The sequence below is a fragment of the Hemitrygon akajei genome, chromosome 5, assembly GCF_048418815.1.
Source record: "Hemitrygon akajei chromosome 5, sHemAka1.3, whole genome shotgun sequence".
NCBI lineage: Eukaryota > Metazoa > Chordata > Chondrichthyes > Myliobatiformes > Dasyatidae > Hemitrygon > Hemitrygon akajei.
Window position 1 is genome coordinate 182480427 of NC_133128.1, and position 24983 is coordinate 182505409.

At 39.4% G+C, this 24983-nt stretch overlaps 1 protein-coding gene across 1 annotated transcript in view; it reads left to right on the plus strand.

Annotated features, from left to right (window-relative positions):
* The window catches only part of psmd14 (proteasome 26S subunit, non-ATPase 14), a 102937-nt gene that overhangs the window by 60378 nt on the left and 17576 nt on the right, over positions 1-24983 (plus strand). Inside the window, exons 7-8 of the mRNA XM_073047405.1 lie at positions 5777-5884; positions 13476-13550. Of these exons, the coding sequence (XP_072903506.1) occupies positions 5777-5884; positions 13476-13550 (183 nt within the window). The remainder of the gene's footprint in view (positions 1-5776; positions 5885-13475; positions 13551-24983) is intronic.

Consider the following 24983-nt stretch of genomic DNA (forward strand, 5'->3'; position numbering starts at 1 on the left):
TTCCAATTCAATTAAACTGACTGACTTGAAGTTGCTGGACATGTCTTTCTGGCCATTTTTCAACCATTTGGAATTTTCTGCAATTTCCATCCCCACTTATTTCAGCCGCTGGGTTGCTCTGTCTGTGGACCAAGTGATTTCTATTTGAGCCTTTATGGTACTTCCTCCTTATCAATTTTTACTCCATCCTTCATTTGTCCTTCCTTCCCTTCTAACAACATTTTGACAGCATCGTCTTCCTTTATGGAGGCTGATGCTTATTTGGTATTCCAGCTGTGGCATCAGTTACTGTATTGATTACTCTTTTTTTAAGTTTTTGATCTATTCCACCCCTTCTCTTAATCAAAATTTCTAGTTTCTCGTTAATGGAACTTTTACTTTCCTTTTGAATTAACCAAAAACTTATTATCTAATCAACATTGTTCAACTCTTCGCTACTGCCATTTTAGCATTCTCATTCCCAGAAGCAGATCCAACAACACCATCTTTTTTGAACAGGAAGCATAATGATCAAAGAAGTTCTCTTGTGCATCTTTTTGGAAATTTCCTTTTGCTGTGCTTTTTAACCCAGTCAGTATTTGGATAACTGGAGTCTCCAGCATTAGCACTCTAAACTTCATCGCATTTCCTGCAGATTTTCTCTTTCATTTTCACCTGGCTATTTGCTGGCCACTGCAATATCCTTTGTAGCATGATGTTGCCCTTCTTTCCACTTAAGTGTAACTTCTTTATGTCTCTTTCCTGGAATCTTTCATGTGACTATTGCCATTCAGAGCTTCTCAGTTGACCTCTCTCCCTCTCCTCATAGATGTTGTCCGATGGTATCTTTTTCTCAACTTTACTCCTTCAAGTTGTCATCTTCCACTGTTGAACCTTGGTTTGAGATTGACTCTTAACCTGAAGATTCCTCTGCTACTTGACAGTTCTAGAGCTTTCTGGATGACAACCCAATTAATGGATTAAATTTGGGAGTACAAAGTCAGCACAGTTTTATTAAGGGAAGATCTTCCTTGATAAATTTGTTAGCATTCTTTGAGGAGATAACAATCAGATTAATATTCAGATTAGATCAGATAGGGCATTACTTTAATTTTCAGAAAGCCAAACACAATTCTGCTAAACAGGATGAGAGTCCATGGTCAACACGAGTGAATCTGCAGATGCTGGAAATAAATAAAAACACAAAATGCTGGCAGAACTCAGCAGGCCAGACAGCATCTATGGGAGGAGGTAGTGAAGATGTTTCGGGCTGAAACCCTTCATCAGGAGATGCTGTCTGGCCTGCTGAGTTCTGCCAGCATTTTGTGTTTTTAAGAGTCCATGGTGTTAGAGGCAAGGATTGAGCATAGATAGAAGAATGGCCAGTGAGCCGTGAAGTTTCACTAGCGTCAATGTTGGGACCACAGGTTTACACTTTACATCAATGATCTGGATGAATATGAAGTAATGGCATTGTGGCAGTGTTTGTAGATGATACCAAGAATGGTGGAAGGATAGGTAGTATTGCGAGGCAGGGAATCCGCAGAAGGACCTCTCAGGTTTGGAAGAGTAGACACAGAGAAGTGGAAGATAGAGTACAGCAAGGACCATGCGTTTTGGTAGGAAAAATAATGTTAAAGGCTATTTTCCGAATGGGGAGAGAATTAAGAGATGTGAAATGACTTCGGAGTCCTAGTTCAGGATTCTCTTAAGGTTATCTTGCAGGTTGAGCCAGTAGTATAGAAGGCACATACCATGTTCGAAAGGACTAGAATATAAATCAGGTATATGCTGCTGAGCTGCTTTAAGGCATTGATTAGACAGTATTTGTAATATTGTGAGCAATTTTGTGACCTGTAGTTGAGGAATAATGTGGCCCTGGAGAGGTCCATAGGGGTTTCACAAGAATGATCCCTGGAACAAAAAGCTTAACATATGAAAAGCATTTTATGTCTCTGACCCTGTACTTGAAGAAATTCAAAAGAATGAAAAGTGGGGGGGGGGGGGGGTGGAATCTCATTAAAGCCTACCAAGTAATGAAAAGCCTGAATGGAGTGATCATGGAGGGCAGAGTCTAGGATCTGGGAGTGTAGCCTCAGAGTAAGGGATGCCTCTTTAAAACAGCAATAAGGAGTAATTGAGTCCTGCCAAAGGGTTTCAGCCCAAAATGTCTGCTGTAATCTTTTTCTAGATGCTGACCGGCCTGCCTAGTTGCTCCAGCATTTTGTGTCTGTTGCAAGGAGTAATTTCATCAGTCAGATTGTGGTGAATCTGAAATTTGTTTCCACAAAGGTCTATGCAGGCCAAGTAATTGGAAATATTTAAGGCAGATATTGATAAGTTCTTGATTGGTAGAGGATAAGATGTATAAGGAAAAGGTGGGAGAATGGGGTTGGAAAAAAAAGCCATGATTAATGGCAGAGTGGACTTGATGTGCTGAATGCCCTTATTTTCCTCCTCTATCTTATCCTGAACTAGTTGAGGCTGTATGAGGTGGCCATCCCTGGAACACAAGCTGAGAAACCATGCCTTCCCTTAGGCATCTCTAAGTTTGCAGAGAAAGGGTATGTGTACATAGAATGTAAGGATGGCATGTGACCTGTAAGGAGGCTTCAGCAATTGAATATGTGCATTAAAGGAAGAGGAGAAAGCAAAGACACCCCATTATGATTTAAACATTGGTTAGTTGGTCAACGTAATATAATATGGATTGATGTGAAATTATCCACTTTGGTTCTGAAATCAGCCATTAGTATCTGAATGGTGATGGATTGGGAAGGGAGAAAGTTCAAGAAGACCAGTTTTTTTAAATGTTGAAGATAAATGTTCAAGGACAGGAAAGCAAATGGTCTGTTGGCCTTCATTGCAAGTTTGTTTGAGTAGAGAAGGGAAATATTGTTCCTATAGTTGTTGAGACCCTATCTGGAGTTTTGTGTACAATCTTTGTCTCCTTATTTTAGGAATTCTGATTATTCTGATCATGGAGGGAATGCAATGCAGACTGATTTTCATGGGATGGTGAGACTAACATGACGAGACATTTGGCCTGTCTCTGTCAATGAAGCATAGAAGATCGAAGTTAGATCTCATACTCTGGTATAAATGTACAACAGGACTCTGCAGACTGTTTGCAGGGAGGATATTCCCAATGGCTTGGGCATCTTAAAAACCTTATGTAAGAATGCCATTTAGAACCAAGATGAGAAATTTCAGCCAAATAAGACTGGAATTTTCTACAACAAAAGGTAGTGAATGCCAATTTTTTTAATCATGTATTCAAAGTGGAGATAAATATCTTTTTATGCCAAAGGAATCAAGGGATATGGGAATAGCGTACTGAACTGAATGATAAGTTATGATCATATTTAAGATAGCTTTTCCAAATGACTTACTAGTATTGACTATGTTCTGAGTTTTGCTGTTTAATCTCATTCCATCACAGACATTTCCTTTTGTTCTCTCCTCCCATTCCCATGCCTCCACCACTTCACCCACATACACATTAATAAAATCTATCCCATTTCTGATTAAGAAGTCTGTTTCTCATTACATAGCCATTATCTAATTTGCTCTTTCTAACACTTTCAGTCCTTGCCTTAGATTTCTAGTGGCTGCATTATTTTGTTTCTCAATTAGGTTGTGACTATTTAAGTGTCTTGTTAGGCACTTTCTGAGATTGTATCAACTGTTTTTGAGCATTATTTTGATTGTATTTTCTATGTGTATTATAAAGTTATTTTGCTTCAGCAACAGAATCAGAATCAGGTTTAATATCACCAGCATAAAAAAAAACTTGTGAATTACAGTAAGTATATATACTAAATAGTTAAGTAGTGCAAAGACAGAAATAAAAAAAATAGTGAGCTAGTGTTCATGGGTTCAATGTCCATTCAGAAACCAGATGGCAGAGGGGAAGAAGCTGTTCCAGTATCATTGAATGTGTACCTTCAGGCTTCTGTACTTCCTTCCTGTTGGTAACAATGAGAACAGGGCATGTCCTTGGTGGTAGGGGTCCTTAATGATGGATGCTGCCTTTTTGAGGCATCGTTCCTTGAAGATATTGTGGATACTACTGAGGCTGGTACCCATGATGGAGCAGACTAATTTGACAACTCTCCACAGCTTACTTCAATCCTGTGCAGTAGTTCCCCATCCCCATACCAGACAGTGATGCAGCCAGTTAGAATGCTCTCTATGGTACATCTGTAGAAATTTGCGAGTGTTTTAGTTGATGTACCAATCTCAAACTCATGAACTGAATACCACCCAGAGGCAACGTTACAATCTTTCCAACAATATTCAATGGTAGAAAAAAATGTTAAAAACTGAACGAAGTACAAAGTCTTTTAAAGTTATCCGAAAAATGATCGTAAGCATTTGTGTGGAACACATGCAGTCTAAATTTGAACAGATATATAATGTGCTTACAAATATTGTAGATTTTATTTATATTACTATTTTTATATTGATTGGATCTTATTCAAATTGTATTAAATATGAGAAGTTCCTTCACTTAATCATCTGTAATAGTTAAACAAGCACCACTGAGGTTTAATTAACCAATTCTGATTTTAAATATACTTTTGCCTTATATCTGTCTTCAGTGCAGTTTGTTCTTGATTCGCAGTGATTTCAGGATTTGCAATCTGAAATTAAACTCAATATTTCATACAATTATCATAAAAATAGAAGTAATGAGAATGTAATTTAAAGCAGATCACTCTGGAGGAAAGAGCTGAAGCCACCTGGGATACTGAGTACCCATATCTCAGGGTAAAATGAGTTAATAAGGACTTAATAAACACAATGATTGTCCATACATTTCTCTGAGGATAGTGGTTGTTTTCTCTTCCAAAGCAGAAACTGATTTGCTTCGACGTAAAAAGTCTTCAACTGACGGAAGATTGCTTCCAATGTTAGCAGAGACAAGTCTTGTTCCATGCTTGGATATTTAGATGGAAATAGGATGCTATTTGTAATTTTTCATTTTGAAGAACAAAAAGTTGAAAAACATTTCCATAAAGTTTTCTTTTGTTATTGGTGGATAGTACTAGGTAGTTTATTGTCTGATACCATAAAAGTATGCATATTAATATTATGTTTTAAAGCTAGTTACAAAGTAACTTGTCATGAGTCACAGATGACCTTGCTTTCAGTTTATTATCCTTTGTTTTTGTCCTGTTTGTGACTCTGATGAGGGTCATCTTAATCTGTTAGACAAGGAACAGACTCTTATGTTGAACAGGGTAAGCAAAGGCTTATGACTAGAGTGGAATGCAAGAGGGAATTCTTTGGTGGCTATAATTTTGTTGTCATTTCGAGTATTGTGATCATTTCACTGATGTGACAGGGCTGGGCTTTATGTATAATCCCTTAGCCTGTGCTCACTTTCAGTTTTATTTGCTCGCTGTCATTCATATTGATTAGATGCTATCTGGCTGATTAATATATGTAAGGATTTTTAAAGTTATTCTTTTAAGATAAATTGTACTGCGTAATTTTGGAAGATAAAGATTATTAATATTTTTTCAGGTAAATGAGTCAGGAGGTGAGCAAGCATACTTTCAGAACTATATATTCCCTTATTGATGTTGCATACAAATTATGTGTTTAATTGATGTCACCTTGCATTACAAGTTATAAAGTCGTGTGCTGATGGCATAATCAGCAGGAAATTCCTTCTGCTTGGCTTTTCATTAAGTCTTTGTCTGGATAGGAGCCAGAACCAGATGTGACACCAATGTTATATCATTTTCCTCAACTGAAAGGAAATTATTTTTTTCTTTCTTTCGACTAGGTTGTTATTGATGCCTTTAGACTGATCAATGCAAATATGATGGTGTTAGGACATGAGCCGAGGCAGACAACTTCAAATCTTGGTCATCTCAACAAACCATCTATCCAGGTACATTTATCCAGATGTAAAGGAATAGCTTGTATGATTTGTGAATGCACATTATATATTTTACAGATTTATTGGGATAGAAAATTAGATATTTTATTCCCTCCTGTCTTGAATTTTGTACCAGTAACACTTGTCCAGTTTGGTTGTATTGGAACCCATTTTTGTTAAGTTCTGCTAAAAATTAATTGATATAACAAAGAAAAAATTTTAATTCTACAATAACAAACATTAAATCTTCTATATATCTTGTATTTTAAGTTTTACTTTTATGAAAGTCTATGAAACTGTGAAAGATAATGAGCAGAAATGTGCCAAGGGTTTTGACTGGGCATGGACAAGTCCATGCATGCATGTTTCATGAGACTAGTTCCATGACCCTTTTCTGGCTGTGCTGTAATGACCTCTCTTGTTAATTTCATGACATTGTTCCGTATCATTACAACAGATAATGGTTGGTTGTGGTTTGAGCTTATCAAATGCAAGTGAAGTATTTTTGTGCTCTTTGTATTAATAATTGCAGCTGTACGTAAGCATTGCTTTTCATATAAGGCTGTGCATGCCCCTTTCTATTCCAAAGGAATTAAACATCTTAAAATAACTTAAGATATTATAAAAATACTGTGGCTAGAGTAGCAAGCTAGAGACTTAGTCACTCAATGGCAAGGCACTTGTTTGATTCCTAAAAGTCTCTTGTGGTTGAGGTAGTGAATGGCTTGAGAATGGAAAGAGTCCTTTCTCACTCTGGATGAGTGAGTTACAAGGACATTCAAACTGAGAAGCATAAGGCTGTCTAGGTCAGGAAGCACCTTGATTGACATTCATTCCATCCCGCGAAGCAGTTGTTCCTTCTACCAATAACTTAGCTGAAATGCAGTGAAGGAGTTTGTTTTAACAACTTTCGGAGTACTCCCCAAATCTGTTGCAAGTCAGAGTGGGCTGTATCATACTAAGTGTATGGTTTTTTTTGCTACTTGTTTGTGGGAAAGGACACTTGACTTGGTTTAAGGATTCCATGTATATAGCTTGGATATAATTAGGACTGGCCCATGTAATAAATTATATTGCACAACCCTGATCCTTGAAATGATAGAGTTAACCTTGATGGCTGGCAAAACCACAGTCCCCAACTTTCCTGTGTTTCAAAGCATGTTAAGGCTTTTCCTCAATGAAGGCTCTTGTTTCCTGCCTTCTTGATTAATCAGGGTGTCATAGGTTGCAAGGAGAAGCCAGGAGACTGGTGTTGAGAAGGATAACAACAGCCATGATGGAGTGGTGGACAATATTTGATGAACCAAGTGGTCTAATTCTGCTCCTATGCCTTACTCTCATTATGGAGAAAACAGGTTCCTTAAGGTTGTTATAACTGGGGCTGGTAGTGGGGATAAGCTCCCACTATTTATTATATGCTCCCAATGGCATAGGTCTCAAATAACTACTTAACAACCAAGTTCAGCTCCTGGTTTTCACTTGTAGCTTAGCTACTCAGCCCAGTGGAACCATTTCTACCTGACAGGAGACTGAGCAAAACTAGTTTTAAGGTGCCTTAAAACTACTTGCTTTGGACAGCCATGGTCGGTAGCTCATCTAGAAGAAAAAAAACTCTGATCTCAAACTTTGTGGCTATACCCACTCATGGGGAAGGCTTCAAGAGTAAGCCCCGAGGAGTTCCTAAGGCCCTATGTTAAGTTCAGTGCTGAGTGGTAACTCCTTTGCTGGCGCTGGTGAGAAACAGTATGATTTAAAATGAAATACAGAACAAATTAGAACATTACCAATATCACTAGAGTGCTGTAAAACTATTAGTTCGTAATGGTTACTGATGGAGGAATTCATCAAGTGTACACTGGTGTGATCTTTTGATTGATTTGCAAATAAACAAAATCAGCGCAGACACCTAGTGCAGATAATGGACTGCCTTCATTGCCTTCCTGCATGAAGTAGTGTCATAATCCAACAATAAATTTCCTGATTCCCATATCCATTGGCTGCACCAAGGTTGTTGTATTGGCAGGCAGAAATTCCAGCTGGATGTTTCTCAAACATTCTACATTAGGGTATACTGCACAATTGTGAAGAAGCAGAAGAATTTTGCTTGATTTCCGCTCCATATCCAACTCGTCAGCCATTTCTTAAAATATTTGGAAGTCATTCAAAGTTTCAAAGTATATTTTTTTATCAAAGTATGTATACAGTATACAGCCCTGAGATTTATCCTTTTGCAGGCAGCCACAAAACAAAACACCATGGAACCCAATTAAAGAAAATATCAAACACCCAACTTGTTGGGGGGGGGGGGGGCGAAAAAAGAACAAATCACAGGAACAGCAAAAAGCTAGCGAATAACATGTAGAGTATTGAACATCAAGCTGCAGGGTACACAAAACGGTCCAGGAATGACAGCTACTGAGTCAGTTCAGTTTAATGGTGTGTCAGTGACTCCAGGACTCAGTCACGGAGCCAGTTCCTTGCCAAAGTGCCTTGATCAAATCGCGCACGTAGCAAGAAAGAAAGAGAAACCAGAAGCACATGGAACATGAACTGCAGAGTCCTCCAAAAACAAGTCCACAACTGCAGGGTGTGTTCAGCGCTGAGGACGTTAAACTACAAACCTCAAAGGCCCACAGCCATGAGCCATGCTGCCAAGGCGATCGAACTTGAACCTTTTCCCATCAGCAGCAAGAGGGAAAGTGGTCAAACACAGGCAGAGGGTGCTGAACACCTGCTCGCCTTCTGCTGTTATCCTTGTCGATTTCAATCTTGTTCAACGCTCTCATTGGTGAGGAGCAATGGAGCCAGTCTTGGGTTTGTGTTCTACCATACTCTGCTCTGAACCTATGCAAGTTCCCCAGGAGGTAGCAAAAGCACCAGATTGCTCAGTCAGCCCAAAACATACATCAGCAAAATGGAAATTACAGGGTGCAGTTGATCGCAGTTCAGGAGAAGTGTATTCAAAAGATGTAGTTGTAGTAGTAGTTTTGTGAGGTGTCTGCAGGATGTTGCCATTGGTGGCTGGCATCATCTTGTCATCCACAAATTCTTTTTTCAAGATTCCAGATTCAAAAACTTTATTGTCATTCTAACCGTACATCAGCTCTGCAGGGCAGAATGAGACAGCGTTTCCCAGGAGCAGTGCAATCATAACATAACAAATGCAACACTAAATAATAAACATAACAATAAATGGTAAAACACAACAGCTACATGTCAGTTAAAAACAAGTTATAAGTGTCCAATGCAAGTTAAAAGTGTCCAAAGCAGAGTCGGGTAGAGCAGCTATTTAGCAGTCTGACTGCTTGTGGGAGGAAGCTGTTTAGTAGCCTTATGGTTTTAGTTTTGATTCTCCTGTAACGTTTACCTGATGGCAGAAGACCAAACAGTTCACGGAGAGGGTGTGAGGGGTCTTTAATGATGTACCGTGTCTTCTGGAGGCATCGACTCTGAAAGAGGTCTTGGACAGAAGGTAGGGAGACGCTAATAACCTCCTGTGCTCCCCTAACCACCCTCTGCAAGGCTTTTTTGTCGGCAGCACTGCAGCTGGAGTACCAGGTTGTGATGAAAAAGGTCAGCACACTCTCAACCATTTTTATTAGCATAGTACTCGATTGGTAAACTATCCATTCTTAGCCCCTTAAAGCGTTGCTGTTTAATGCTTTTCCCAACAACCAACAATTTATTTTTTATCAATTCCTGACGTATTTCAGCAACACAGCAAAGTTATGCGATCCATTGCTTTCTTGGAACCTGATCATGCTGCATGTTCGTAGCAAAGGGAACGATTCAGCATGCCATGATAAAAAATCCTGTTCCAATGGCATTGTAAATATCATCAGCACAAAAATTTGAAGCAATTCGGGGAGTTCTACAGATTTCCATGTTTCTACACTTTCAACATCAGCAATACCTTTTTTGCCATATGCTTTCTTGACTTTAATGTGGTGCCTATGTTTCCATCGAGACAACTATCTGTTGCTTTAAAGTCTTCGTGACCCAGCTTCTTAGTTAGCTCCTGTGACACGCATACCTTGTCCAATTACAATGTGAAACCACTGATTGAGAGCCTCTTCACCATTTGGATCCTTACCTTCACACTTTAGTTTTTGGGATGTTCACTGTTGTCTCTGCATAATGCCCAGTTCTTCTTGTGTTTATCTTGCTGATGTATCAAGTGTGCAATTGCAGATTTCAGCACTTCAGTTATCTCTGCCATCTGATGATGAGTGGTGTTAGGCACATGGCTTTTAATTTGGACCAGTAGGGTAACTCTTTTGGTAGTGTCAAATTGTTTCATGGCATTTTGGCAAGGATCTCAAAAATGTTTTTAAAAGTCAAATAAAAAAAAAAAATAAAAAAAATCACTGCTTTTTGAATTGGTGACCCTTGGCCCAATTGGATAACATAACACAAGCACACCCAACCTACACAACTGCTTGGTCTAAGCACAGTGCAGTGTTTAACAAGTGCACTTCACTGACCGCTTCCTGCCCCAATTAAGTGGGCTCGCATCCCAAATAAAAAAAGGAATCCCAGCTGTTTTCTCAATTTGTTTTTCTAAATAAACAGCCACCCGATTAACCGATAGCCCAATTAACAGGAATCCACTGTATTTAACTGATTTTATTTAATATCTTGCACATATTCCAAATTTTATGGTGAATTGTGAGTTGTGCTGAAGAGTCCAAGTAGTTCCAATAACAATAAGCCTCACTAGTTAATGGCAAAGCAATGGATTAATTGTAATTAAAATGTGTGTGAATGTATTTGCAAAGATATTTTTCACACAGCTTCCATTAGTAATTAATGTTGAAAGCCTCCATCAATTTTACTCATTAATTATAATAACAGAAACTTTTCCGAAAGAGCACATGTTTGATCATTGAAATTAAGACCTTATCCTCTGGATATTTATTCTAAACTAATTGAATTATGTATCTATGTACAAGTAGAAAAACCATTTTATGCAGTTGGATCATCACTTAATTAAACTATTTTCGTGTTGTTTACAGTGCACAGCTGGTTTATTCCTAAAGGTTGCCTGTTCCACAGCATGAACTTGATGCTTGTGCTGTAAACTAAATGTTAAACTTAGCATTTTTAACAGGAAAAGAAGTTTTTTTGCTTAATACAGGAGGAAATTGTCTCAACCCTGTAAGATACCAAAAGAAGCAATTACTTAATTTTTTCTACAAGTAGATTAAGTTATTGATGATACATAGAGCACAACTTTTCAGGGAATGTCTTAAAATTATTTCTTACACTTTTAAAGAATTCCACACATCAATATTTACAAATAGCTTGCTGTTGCTGTCAATGTCAATATTTTGACCTAGTTCCTGATCTGTGATTGCAGCAGCTCGGCCTGTAAAATAGACGTAGACAACTGTACTGTGCTACTGGTAAATAATGGCACGAATGTGAGTTTTACATCTCGGCTGCAAAAATGATATTTAAACTGCATTAGGTTATTTTTTAAACTTAATTCACTAAAATCATTGTATAATGGAACTATTTTCAACTCCCTTCTCAGCAGTTTGTTGATGAGCTTTACACATTATATAACTAGCATTATATCAAACATTTTAAAAAGCCTTGTAACAGGTCAATTTGAGTTTCTTTGAGGCACACCGTTGAAGACATTATTTCAATAAATGTACTTTTTCATAAAAAAATATACAGGAAACACATTAGTACATCATTACAGTATTTTTTTTTACATTGCTCCAATGCCAGTCATGTCGCCTTTTTAAACAAAGCACCCATAAAATGTATGCTTGGCTGTTGCACAGAGCCTGTCCTCTCAGTGTTCAGTGGCAAGAGGACCCTATGTTATACTCCTTTCCTCACAAACAGGAGAAAATTTGTAGATGCTGGAAATCCAAGTAATACATATAAGGCAACACAATACACACAAGGAACTCAGCAGGCCAGGCAGCATTTATGGGAAAAAGTACAGTCGACGTTTCGGGCTGAGACCTGCTTTTGTTGTGGCTGGACCAAGTTTAATTGCACTTAATCCAGACTTGTATTTTTGCACTCTGGAATGCTGACTACACTCATTCTTGGATGTGCCCTAGGCTAGCAGGTCAACAGGTTTGTGCAGTACAAAGTAGCTTGCACCTATTTGGTGATCTTCCAGCAGTAGTTGATGTTTATCTTAGTATGCTTCCATGGGAAGAGCCTGGAGTTCTGTGTGCACATGGTATGCCTCAACAGAGATCACTGTATCCTATTCCAGATCAACTTGGCAAAAGGAGAGAGAGAGAGAGAGAGAGAGAGCTGGGAATGAGTGTAACTATGCAGGACAAATTTGATGGGGCTTGTCCCACAGCCATCCAACCGAAGTCTTGTATGTATTATGGTGAGGCATTCTGCCTAATGACTTTGACATTCTGCCTGGAAAACCATCCCGCAAGATCCATTGTCCCCATCTCCTATGTGTCCTGCAGGAATTTCTGTGCTGACTGCTGCCTGATGGATTTGTGGTCAAAGGAAAGTTTCTGCAGAAACTTTTTCTGTGAAAGACAAGTAACACAGCAAGGTACAGCTGAACTGAATATTCCACTGCAATGTTCACCCTTTGCTACACTTGGGACAGGTACTATCTCAGCCTGTATTTGCCGTACAAGAGTTTTACAGACAAAGGTGCATAAGCACGGTGAGAATACCAGGGTCAGAGCCAATCACAAGAACGAAGTTGCATTTTTTGGCATCTGGATGACCGCTCCTCTGTTCCTGACTACCAAAAGTTGCCAGGAATCTTTTAGAGGAGTTGAGGGTATATGCTAAAGCTTACCTGGAGCAGACTGCCAACAAGGTTCAAGACATGAGAGTGGTGCTTCCTCTCAATGGCAGTCAAGAACCTGGTCACTAAGTGCAAAGTGCTTTTGGTATAGAGTAAATATGGTAAGGTCTATATTTCCTTTCTGTGCTGGTATGGTCACCTGGAGCATTTTTTTAACATTTAGAGATCCAGATGGATTTGTGTTTATTGGGTCATGATGTGCAAGACTCCAGAGAAAGGGGAAAAACATACTCAGTATATTTGAAAGGATGAATATTTTTCAGCTTCTGCTGGATCCTGTTGCACAATTCAATGGAAACTTCATCCTGACCACATTCTGGTGAGGCCAGATGCTTCCTGTGGCAAAGAAAAAGCTAATGAACAATTTATGCACCCTCCTCTAGCTCCTCGATCATTGATTCAGAGAAGTTTGGGGTTGTGTGGTTCAGCATATTTATCTAAAGTCAAAATGTATCACTCAGGTAAACTCTGTAGACAAAATAGTTTTGAGTTTTTAAAAAATACATTAAATAGCATAAATTCAGATTTTTATCTCAAATGAATTTATGAATGAATTTCAGTGTACAAATTATTTTCAAATCTGGTCATAATTGACTGTGATATTGCAAATTTGATGTGAGAAATACAAATTGTGTATGCTTTTAAAACGTGTTTGAGCATCAATTTGTTGCCAAATACACCTTCTGTCAGTTTTTTTCAGCAGATAAATTGAAATAACCAAAATATTCAGGTTAGCTTAGTCATGTAGCCATTTCCATTTCAGTTGTAAAGTTGTGATTTTTGTACTTCTAGGCATTGATTCACGGATTAAACAGACACTACTACTCTATCACTATCAATTATCGGAAGAATGAACTTGAACAAAAGGTAATTTTCATTATTTTAGTTTTGTACTTTTGATATGCATTTTTAGTATTTGCATTCCTTAGCACATTTAGCATGTGCTGTTTTAGGTTGGCAAGAAGTTAATGATGAATGGCTTTTCGCCCCTCACATGACCATAAACTAGCTAGGTTTGCTGTGTAATACGTGTAACATCTGTATTACCTTCTTTTCTCCCTTAGGTGGCCCACCCTTGTCACTTCAGTTTTGTGGGTTATGACCTGGTTAATGAAGCCAGTGATGAAGCTACAAGTGTTTCCGCAGTTGGGGCAGGAAGTGGGTGGCAATTTGTTGGTCTCCTTCCACTTCAGTGCACTCCCAGCATTTACCCTCGATGTTCATGGTACCATCTGGGATGCACCTTCTCCACTTTGAGTAGTTGTGAGCTGGGGCAGCTTGGCTACTGAAGTTTGGTAACCTTGGTTCTTGATTGAACAGCTTTCCATTAGTTCGAAAAGATCTGTGGGGAAACTTGTTGAAAGTGATGTGCACTGTTAAAGCATGAAAAATTGAGAATACTGATAGGCCATGACAAAGGTATGTTTGAGACCAGTCATAACTGAGGATGGTTCTAGTTAAATGGCTTGTATGCTGTTGTGAAACAAGTTAAAGGTGGAGACAAATTCTTTTAGGCAGCCAAATTTGATTAGGATGTTTTGTAGTCCTTTCCAAATGATGGACTTGAGGCTTTAGTGAGGTCGAAGGCAGACCAGTTGGTGCTAGTTCTTGCAGCTTCCCTTGAGGTTGTAATGAAGCAAAGAGTATATTCACTTATGGCGCATGATGGATGAAATCCACATTGTGATTCAGAGCACAATCCTTCAGCCACTGTCAATCATTTTCTCTTCTGTAGGCATAAAGGCTCCTGTGTAGTTACTAAAGTCAAATTTAATTTCTTTCTTGAAGATGGTTGTGATCTTCTGTTCATATATGGGCAATGAAACTCTGGAGTTGAGACTGGGTATTTCCATACTGAATTTTAAGATTTCAGCAGGGCTATTGTCTGCTCTAAAGATTATGGTATTTTTTGATAGCATATGGCTCCTTTGACTTAGTATCAATCAGGAGTAAGGACAAGCCTTGTCCAGGTAGGCTATCATGGAGACAAGTGCACTGGCATCAAGAACAGAGTATGATTGAGAAGGTCTTAGAAATTTTCTTTTCATCATTTCCTGAAGAGTTCATCCCACTTTTCTGGTTGTCAGTGTGATGGGGCCTTGGGTGTGGGGGACAAAGGGCTTCTGCATGCAAAGGCTGTTGGTGAGTTGATAACCTTCCTGTGTGCTCTTCATCCACCATCTGTACTTTAGGTCTGGGCTATCTGCTGGATCTCTACATTCAGGTGCTTGTAAAGTAATTTATTTTCTTTTCCCCAATGAACAAGATTTCGCTTGATGGTGACGGGTTTACTCTCTGGTGAAGGTAGGCAGATTCTCTGCTGCCTTGCTCATCTGTGGATCTCAGCCTGGACTTTATGACTATAACAACATTGACCTGGATTCTCCATAAAAAGCAATTATTAATTTAATGATGGGAGAGCTGAATTTCTTACGTGCTTCGTTGACTTTGTAGCTGTTTGGGAACATTGATCTTTTTCTGCACCTTGGACAGGTCTTCAATTGGCCTTGGAGAGTAACCAACAGCAGATGACTGTAACCGGCCAATATCGTTAGGATAGGTTGTGGGCCAATTTTGTTGAAAATCTTGTTGGTGACCTTTGGGTTACAAGTGACTCCCAATGGATTTTCTGAATAACCAAGAATGGAAATTGCTCTAAGTCTACCTCTGCTTGGTGTATATAGCATACCTTATAAGCCTGAAGGAAGGGTACTAAAATAGAGCATGGAGCACTGTGTTTCATACAAGGATTCAAAGGACATTTATAATCAAAGTATATATGCAGTATACCACCCTGAAATTGGTCTTACCATGAAACAAAGTAAGAGCATAGAACCTTTTCAAAGAAAATATCAAGCACCCAATATGCAAAAATAAGAGAACAAATTGTGTAAACATCAAAAAATGAGCGACTAACACAGAATATTAAACATCAAGCTGCAGAGTCCTAGGAATGTTCAGTTCAATTCACTTAATCAGTGTGTCATTCATTGACTGCAGTCCGCAGAGCCAGTCAGTGTTGAAATGCCCTGATCAAATTTGCAAGTTAAAAAAGGTGTAACCAGAAACACGTATAACATGAACTGCAGTGTCCACTAAAAACAACTCCATTCCACAAACCGCATCAATCAAACCTTGCCCAAGATCCAAGACACCACCAAGGTCACCATTAGTCACGTTACTCGCTGGCGCCATCTTGTGCAATAGATTACAGAGAATTCTTTTAAGTTTCAAAGCAACTTGTCTACTAAGCCAAGTGAATAAAAAGAGTTGATGCAAAATAAACTAGAAATAATCTAAGTTATCCAGAAGTTTGGTATTAATGTAGATTTAGGATCGAGTAATTAAACCATGAGAAACTTAATCTGTTTCCTTGATCAAGTAACAGAGAAGTTGTTCATCTTGATTTACAATTCTTCAGCTGATCTAGAAATGAATGATACAGCATCAAAGAAGAGCAGATTCCATATGGTGTCCTAATTTACAATGGTCAGCCATCCTTCATTTGGATATTTCACTAGAGTCACAGAGTGGTGAAACACCACAGCAGAGAAACAGGTCATGCGGTCCACCTAATCCGTGTCGAACTATTAACCTGCCTAGTCCCATCAACCTGTACCCTGACCATAGCCCTCCACACCACTCCCATCCATGTCCCTATCCAAATTTTTCTTAAATGTTGAAATTATTGAACCCATACCCACCACTTCTGCTGGCTGCTTATTCCACTCTTGACATCCTTTGAGTGCAGTTCGACCTTGCATTCTCTTTGAACATTTGACCTTTCACCCTTAACCCATGACTTCTACTTGTAGTCTCAGCAGGCTCAATGGAAAAAGCCTGCTTGCATTTGTCCTATCTATATCCCTCATAATGTTGTATGCCTTTATCAAATTTCCCTTCATTCTTCTACGCTCTAGGGAATAAAATCGTAACCTTTTCAATCTTTCCCTATAATTCAAGTCCTGGCAACATCCTTGTTAGTTTTCGTTGCACTGTTTCAATCTTATTGACATCTTTCCTGTAGGTAGGTGACCAAAAGTGCACACAATACAGTACTCCTACTTGGGCCTTACAACTTCAACATAACATCCCAACTTCTGTACTCAGTACTTTGATTGTTGAAGGCCAACATGTCAAAAGCTTTCTTTACCACTCTTATCTACCTATGATGCCACTTCAGAAGAATTATGGATTTGTATTCATGAGGTTCTTCTGTTCTACCACAGTCCTAAGTGTCCTGTGCAAGCTCACTGGGCAAGTCCTATCCTAGCTTGTCCTCTCAAAGTGCAGCAACCTTACACTTATCTGCATTAAATTCCATCTGCCATTCTTCAGTCCAGTTTTCCATTTGGTCCAGATCTCACTGCAAGCTTTGATAGCATTCATCAGTGTTTAATGCACCCTCTGTCTTGGTGTCAAATGCACATTTACTGATACAGTATAATTCATTATCCTCCAGATCATTGATATAAAACAACAATGGACCCAGAATTTATCACTGTGGCACATCACTAGTCACAGGTCTCTGGTCAGAGAGGCAACCATCTACGATCCCTCTCTGGTTTCTCCCATAAGGCCAATTTCTAATCTAATTTACTACCTCATCTTTAATGCAAATGACTGAACCTTCTTGAGCAACCTCCCATACAGGACCTCGTCAAATGCCTTGCTAAAGTCAATGTGGACAACATCCACTGCCTTGCCTTCATAAACTTCCCTGGTAACTTTCTCGATAAACTCTTATTAGATTGGTTAGACAGCACCAACTGTGCACAAAGCCATGTTGACTATCCCTAATCAGTCCCTATCTATCCAAATACTTATATATCCGGTCCCTTAGAATACTTTCCAGTAACTTATCCAGCACTGATGTCAGGCTCATTGTCCTGTCTTATTCTTCTAGAGTCTTGCTTAAACAGTGGAACAATATTAGCTATCATCCAATCCTCCAGCATCTCACCTAGGGCTAAGGATGTTTTTAAGTATCTCTGCTAGGGCCCCTGCAGTTTCTACACTAGCCTCCCACAGGGTCCAGTGGAACACTTTGTCAGGCCCTGGGAATTTATCCTCCCTAATTTGCCTTAGGACAGCAAACACCTCCTTTGTAATGTATATACGGTCTGTTACCTCACTGCTGCTTTGCCTTACTCCTATAGACTGTATGTCCATCTCTGGAGAAAATACAGATGGGAAAAAAATCTATTTAAGACTTCCTCCATCACTTTCAGCTCATTGCATAGATGACCAGTCAGATCTTCCAGAGGATTAATTTTGTTACTTGCTATCCTTTTGTTCTTAATATATCTGTAGAAGCCCTTTGGATTCACCTTTGCCTTGCCTGCTAGAACAACCTCATGCTTTATTTTCACCCTCCTGATTTCCTCCCTCAGTGCTCTTCTGCATTTTTTATACTTAAGTACCTCATATGTTCCTGCCTGTCTATAACTGCAATGCACCTCATTCTTGTTCTTAACCAGGGACTCAATATTTCTCAAAAACTAAGGTTCCTTAAACATTTTATCTGTGTCTTTTATTCTGACAGGACATAAAAACTCAGTACTCTAAAAATTTCACTTTTGAATGCCTCCCACTTACCAAGTGCACCTTTGCCAGAAGACAACCTGTCCCAATCCACATTTGCTAGTTCCTTTCTGATACCATGAAAATTGGCCTTTCTCCAATTTAGAATCGCAACCCAAGGGCCAGATTTATACTTCTCCATAATTATCTTGAAACTAATGACATTATGATCACTAAAGTGTTACCCTGCGAAAACTTGTCACCTAGCCTGTCTCATGCCTTAATAGTAGATCTAGTATCGCACTCTATTTACTGATTTCCAGAATACATTTGGCAAACTGTTTCCCACCCAGCCTTTTTAAAGTATGGGAGTCCCAATCAATACTTAAAATCATGTATTATCACAGCATTATGTTTCTTGCATCAGTGCACAATCTCTCTACAAATTTGCTGTTCTAAATCCCACATATTGTTCAGTGGTCTATAACATAATTCAGTTCTTAGTATTCTCAAGAGGGAGGGTGAGGAGCCGGATGTCGTGGTCCATGTAGGGACCAATGAAGTGGGTAGGAAGAGTGAGGAGTTCCTGAAAGGTGCGTTTAGGGAGTTGGGCGCCAAGTTAAAGGACAGGACCTCTAGGATAGCAATCTCAGGATTGCTACCAGTGCCACGTGCAGGTGGGTTTAGAAATAGTAAGATGGCGCAGATCAACAAGTGGCTGAAGACATGGTGCAGGAGGGAGGGCTTCAGATTTATAGATAATTTGGCAGTTTTCCAGGGAAGGAGGGACCTGTTCCAGCGGGACGATTTGCATCTGAACTGGAGGGGACAAATATTATCCCCTCTGAACTGGAGGGGACGACCCACCAGGGACAAGTTGCAGTGGTTGCGTCTCTGGCACCAAGACTGGACCCTCAGCTCAGAAGGGAGGGAGGGAAAAGAGGAGAGCAGTTGTGATAGGGGATTCGATAGGAGGAGGGAGGGCTTCAGATTTATAGATAATTGGGAAGGTGGGAACTGTTCTGGCAGGAGAGGGACAAATATTCTTGCAGGTAGGTTTGCTAGAGAGGCTCCAGTGGATTTAAATTAGATATGAGGGGGGGAGGGGAACCAGAGTGTAGGAACAGATGTATGGAAGAAGGAAGAAAAAGAAGATAGTAAAGTTCTTTGTACTGTTAGAGATAAACCGAGAGAAGAGGTGGAGAATTTCTTAAATGCATTTATTTTAATGCTAGGAGCATTGTAAGAAAGGTGGATGAGCTTAGAGCATGGATTGATACCTGGAAATATGATATTGTAGCTATTAGTGAAACATGGTTGCAGGAGGGGTGTGATTGGCAACTAAATATTCCTGGATTTCATTGCTTCAGGTGTGATAGAATCGAAGGGACAAGAGGGGGAGGTGTTGCGTTGCTTGTCAGAGAAAACATTACAGCGGTGCTCTGGCAGGATAGATTAGAGGGCTCGTCTAGCGAGGCTATTTGGGTGGAATTGAGGAAAGGGAAAGGTGTAGTAACACTTATAGGGGTATATTATAGACCACCTAATGGGGAGCGAGAATTGGAGGAGTAAATTTGCAAGGAGATAGCAGATATTTGTAGTAAGCACAGGGTTGCGATATCTACAATAAATATAGGCAGCATGGAGTAAATGAGGTGCTCGAGGAATATAAAGAATGTAAGAAGAATCTTAAAGAAATTAGAAAAGCTAAAAGAAGATACGAGGTTGCTTTGGCAAGTAAGTTGAAAATAAGTCCAAAGGTTTTCTGCAGTTATATTAATAGCAAAAGGATAGTGAGGGATAAAATTGGTCCCTTAGAGAATCAGAGTGGACAGCTATGTGTGGAGCCGGAAGAGATGGGGAAATTTTGAACAATTTCTTTTCTTCGCTATTCACTAAGGAGAAGGATATTGAATTGTGTAAGGTAAGGGAAACAAGTAGGGAAGTTATGGAAACTATGATGATTAAAGAGGAGGAAGTGCTGGCGCTTTTACGGAATATTAAAGTGGATAAATCTCTGGGTCCTGACAGGATATTCCCTAGGACCTTGAGGGAGGTTAGTGTAGAAATAGCAGGGGCTCTGACAGAAATATTTCAAATGTCATTAGAAACGGGGATGGTGCCGGAGGATTGGCGTATTGCTCATGTGGTTCCATTGTTTAAAAAGGGTTCTAAGAGTAAACCTAGCAATTATAGGCCTGTAAATTTGATGTCAGTGGTGGGTAAATTAATGGAAAGTATTCTTAAAGATCGTATATATAATTATCTGGATAGACAGGGTCTGATTAGGAACAGTCAACATGGATTTGTGCATGGAAGGTCATGTTTGACAAATCTTATTGAATTTTTTGAAGACGTTACGAGGAAAATTGATGAGGGTAAAGCAGTGGATGTTGTCTATATGGACTTCAGTAAGGCCTTTGACAAGGTTCTGTATGGAAGGTTAGTTAGGAAGGTTCAATCATTAGGTGTTAATATTGAAGTAGTAAAATGGATTCAACAGTGGCTGGATGGGAGATGCCAGAGTGTAGTGGTGGATAACTGTTTGTCAGGTTAGAGGCCGGTGACTAGTGGTGTGCTTCAGGGATCTGTACTTGGTCCAATGTTGTTTGTCATATACATTAATGATCTGGATGATGGGGTGGTAAATTGGTTTAGTAAGTATGCAGATGATACTAAGGTAGGTGGCATTGTGGATAATGAAGTAGGTTTTCAAAGTTTGCAGAGAGATTTAGGCCAGTTAGAAGAGTGAGCTGAGCGATGGCAGATGGAGTTTAATGCTGATAAGTGTGATGTGCTACATTTTGGTAGGAATAATCCAGATAGGACATAAATGGTAAATGGTAGGGCATTGAAGAATGCAGTAGAACAGAGTGATCTAGGAATAATGGTGCATAGTTCCCTGAAGGTGGAATCTCATGTGGATAGGGTGGTGAAGAAAGCTTTTGGTATGTTGGCCTTTATAAATCAGAGCATTGAGTATAGGAGTTGGGATGTAGTGTTGAAATTGTACAAGGCATTGGTAAGGCCAAATTTGGAGTATTGTGTACAGTTCTGGTCACCGAATTATAGGAAAGATGTCAACAAAATAGAGAGAGTACAGAGAAGATTTACTAGCATGTTACTTGGGTTTCAGCACCTAAGTTACAGGGAAAGATTGAACAAGTTAGGTCTTTATTCTTTGGAGCCTGGAAAGTTGAGGGAGGTCTTGATAGAGGTATTTAAAATTATGAGGGGGAGAGATAGAGTTGACGTGGATAGGCTTTTTCCATTGAGTGTAGGGGAGATTCAAACAAGAGGACATGAGTTGAGACTTGGGGGGCAAATGTTTAAGGGTAACACGAGGGGGAATTTCTTTACTCAGAGAGTGGTAGCTGTGTGGAATGAGCTTCTAGTAGAAGTGGTAGAGGCAGGTTCGGTATTGTCATTTAAAGCAAAATTGGATAGGTATATGGACAGGAAAGGCATGGAGGGTTATGGGTTTAGTGCGGGTCAGTGGGATTAGGTGAGAGTAAGCGTTCAGCACGGACTAGAAGGGCCAAGATGGCCTGTTTCCGTGCTGTAATTATATGGTTATATAATTCTATTAATGTAGTCCTCCCTTTTTTATTCCTCAGATTTACCCATACAGCCTCAGTAGATGAACTCTCCAGTCTGTATCCTGTTCTACCTGTGCAATAAGAAAGAAAGAAAATTTAAATAAAAAACCTGCCTCTCCTTGCCAATGCCTATGAAACCCCTTTTTACAGGGCATCTCTGGAGATGCAGGTTGTCAGCCCCTGGCTGACAAGCCAATGGACTCAGTGTTGAGAAAACCACTTTTCTCAAATTCCATACATCTAATGTCAATATGATTTGGGTCCCACCTGACCGGGAGAGCCGGGATGTTTCAACTACCTGCACCACAATCTGAGTGAATACTGTGTAAACATTGCCCACTTGCAATTACCCACCAGAAATAACAGTACAGTGCATGCAATTATAAAGAAAGTATATTTGGGAATTTCAGCTTTATCGAACAATTAGTAGGAAAAGAAAAAGCAAAGAAAATAGAAAGGGCAGTTAACACAGTCCTAATATGCACATAGGTTGGAGCTCATCTTGAAGTTGTCTTCATCTCGTGTCCTGGACCCACGGTCTGCATGAAAGCACACACCACCTTCCAAATATTTTTCGAAATACATCTCGAACAAATGGGCTCCTCCACAGGTGTATTGGCGCTCTTTCTTGAAGCAAAGCACCTTGTGCAACAGGGACTTTATCCTCAGCCATCTTCCCCCATTCTTCTCCCAGCTCCCACCATAAAGACATCGACTCACACCAGTGTCTGTCACAAAAACCCCTCTGCCCAGCATTCTCTAGAACCTTCTTCCAATTCTACCATCCTGTCTGGATGACACTACATTCCTAAGCATGAACATCACAACCCCTTATCTTTAGCTGAAAACGAAACATGCTGAAAGCAGAACAGGCAGCTCTTACAGAACTGCTAAAATGAAATACCTACAGCATTACAGTAAAAATCTTAACCAGGGCATTGCACCTATATGAGCCAAATCCTGAACTTCTCCACTGTAGCACTGACCCACTCACCCAACGGCCGCTCCCACTATCTTAATTGTTTGATAGGAAATTAAATAACCAGTGAAGAAAGGGTCATTAACTGAAATAACATAAGATCCCTGTGCATGTGTATTTTGAATCATTGTACCTTTTTTGAGTATGAGATTACTTCTGCAATTTTGTAATGATTCCATGCCCCCAAGTCAATAAGCAATAGAATGGAATGATGTGAGAATATCTTAATCATATTTTGGATAATGTAGTCTGCCAGTCTCTCAAAGGCCACCTTGGAACCAATCCAGCTGGAGCGTTAACTTACTCTCCTGTTCCCAAGAACGTATCCTTCTCAGGGGGATATTGATTAGACAACCAGAAAGAAATGGCTATTTGCTCAGTAGAGCTTAATACTTTTGTGCCATGCATTGGGGGCAACATAACAATTATGCAACAGAAGGATTGTCTCTTCTCATGTGATCACAGCACTGATGTAGAAACAGATGGAGCATTGGTCCTCTATGCTTAGCCAGGAGTGATACAGACAGTGCCTTCATGCAATACTTCCGACGATTGCATCCTCCAAATCTTCATTAACAGTGTAACATTCAACATGATTGTCGATGCCTTCAAATTCTAAATAGTTCCTAACTTGTTGGAGTGAAATCATTTCAATTTTACTCCAGCCCATTTTTGACATCGCCAAGCCTGAATGCTTGAAACTGCAGTGAGCAAAACAGTTGTGAATTGTCTACTGCTTATTTCTTGTCAACTGTCAGTGACAAAAATCAGTGCTTTTTAAGCAGAAGCACATGCAACTGATGTTATTTTAAAAATGTTCCCTCTAAGTTCGGTGTTGTATCAAACTGCCACGGAGTTTGCATGTACGATGCTAGTTAGAAACTGTTTGGCAACAGTCTCCTACCCCAATTAGGTGGCACTGTGTCCCAAATAAGTGAAGGTAATCCCAGCTATTTTCTTGATAAGTTTTTGTTCTTTAAGAGTTGGCCCAAATAAGTGGCTAGCCTGATTAACTGATGGCTTAATTAACTGGTGGCTTAATTAACTGGAATCCACTGTAGTTGAATAAATACCCAAAAGGAAAAAGTTTAAGGAATGAGAGCAATGTAGTTTGTATGATTGGAATGATGGTGGCTGCTTTGATATTAGTAATTTCACAGTTTATTAAATACTTAAAAAATTTTGGACCACTTATCCCACTCAATTCCCCCATTTTTCCTAATCCATTCTATTAATTCATTCATTCCTGTACAGCTCCAGAAAGTTCTGAAATGTAATATTGAGTCCATTTTGTACAGTTAGACCTTCATGTTTCGAACCTATTGATAGATATCTTATGGAGACCTAAATAAAAATGGAAGATAAAATATTTTCAGAGCTATGAGAAGTAGAGTAAGGGTCCATAAAGAATAATTGACTGAATTGCCTTCTTTTGAATTTGTTGCTCTTTGTTTCCTTAAGATCATGGAAAATTCTTATAATATTTTTACTTTTAAATTCTTAATTTTTTTTTGCATTCGTTTTTGGAAAAATAGTCAATCTTCTGAAAGCTCTGTGCTTGTGGAAAGAGATGTTTTGAAGATTCAGCCTCATTCTGCTTTAAAATACAGTGGCAAGAAAAAGTTTGTTAACCCTTTGCAATTACAGCTGGCCCTCCTTATCCGCGGGTTCCGCATGCGCGGATTCAATCAACTGCGGATCGGGAAAACCCGGAAGTTCTCTCTCCAGCCCTTGTTGTTTGAGCATGTACAGACTATTTTTTCTTGTCATTATTCTCTAAACAATACAGTTTAACAACTATTTACATAACATTTATGTTGTATTAGGTATTATAAATAATCTAGAGATGATTTAAAAGTACAGGCAGTCCCTGGATTATGAACAAGTTCCGTTCCTGAGTCCGACTTTAAGTTGGATTTGAAGTCTAAAATTGTTCTGATCGTTGACCGACTATAGCCTAACACTTTTCCAATGATCGATGGCGTTTCACCTCTTTCCGATCACTTTATTACTTCCACCTTATTTTCAATCGTGATTGTGATTATTTCCGAGAACAGAAACACTGCAGATTCAGAGCTGTGCCGGGTCCTAAAGACCACCGCACTGAGACGGGTTAAATAAAGTCCGGGGTTCCGCTGGGTCCTAAAGACCTGCACAGTGACAGGTTAAATAAGGGACTTGAGCATCCATGGGGAGTCT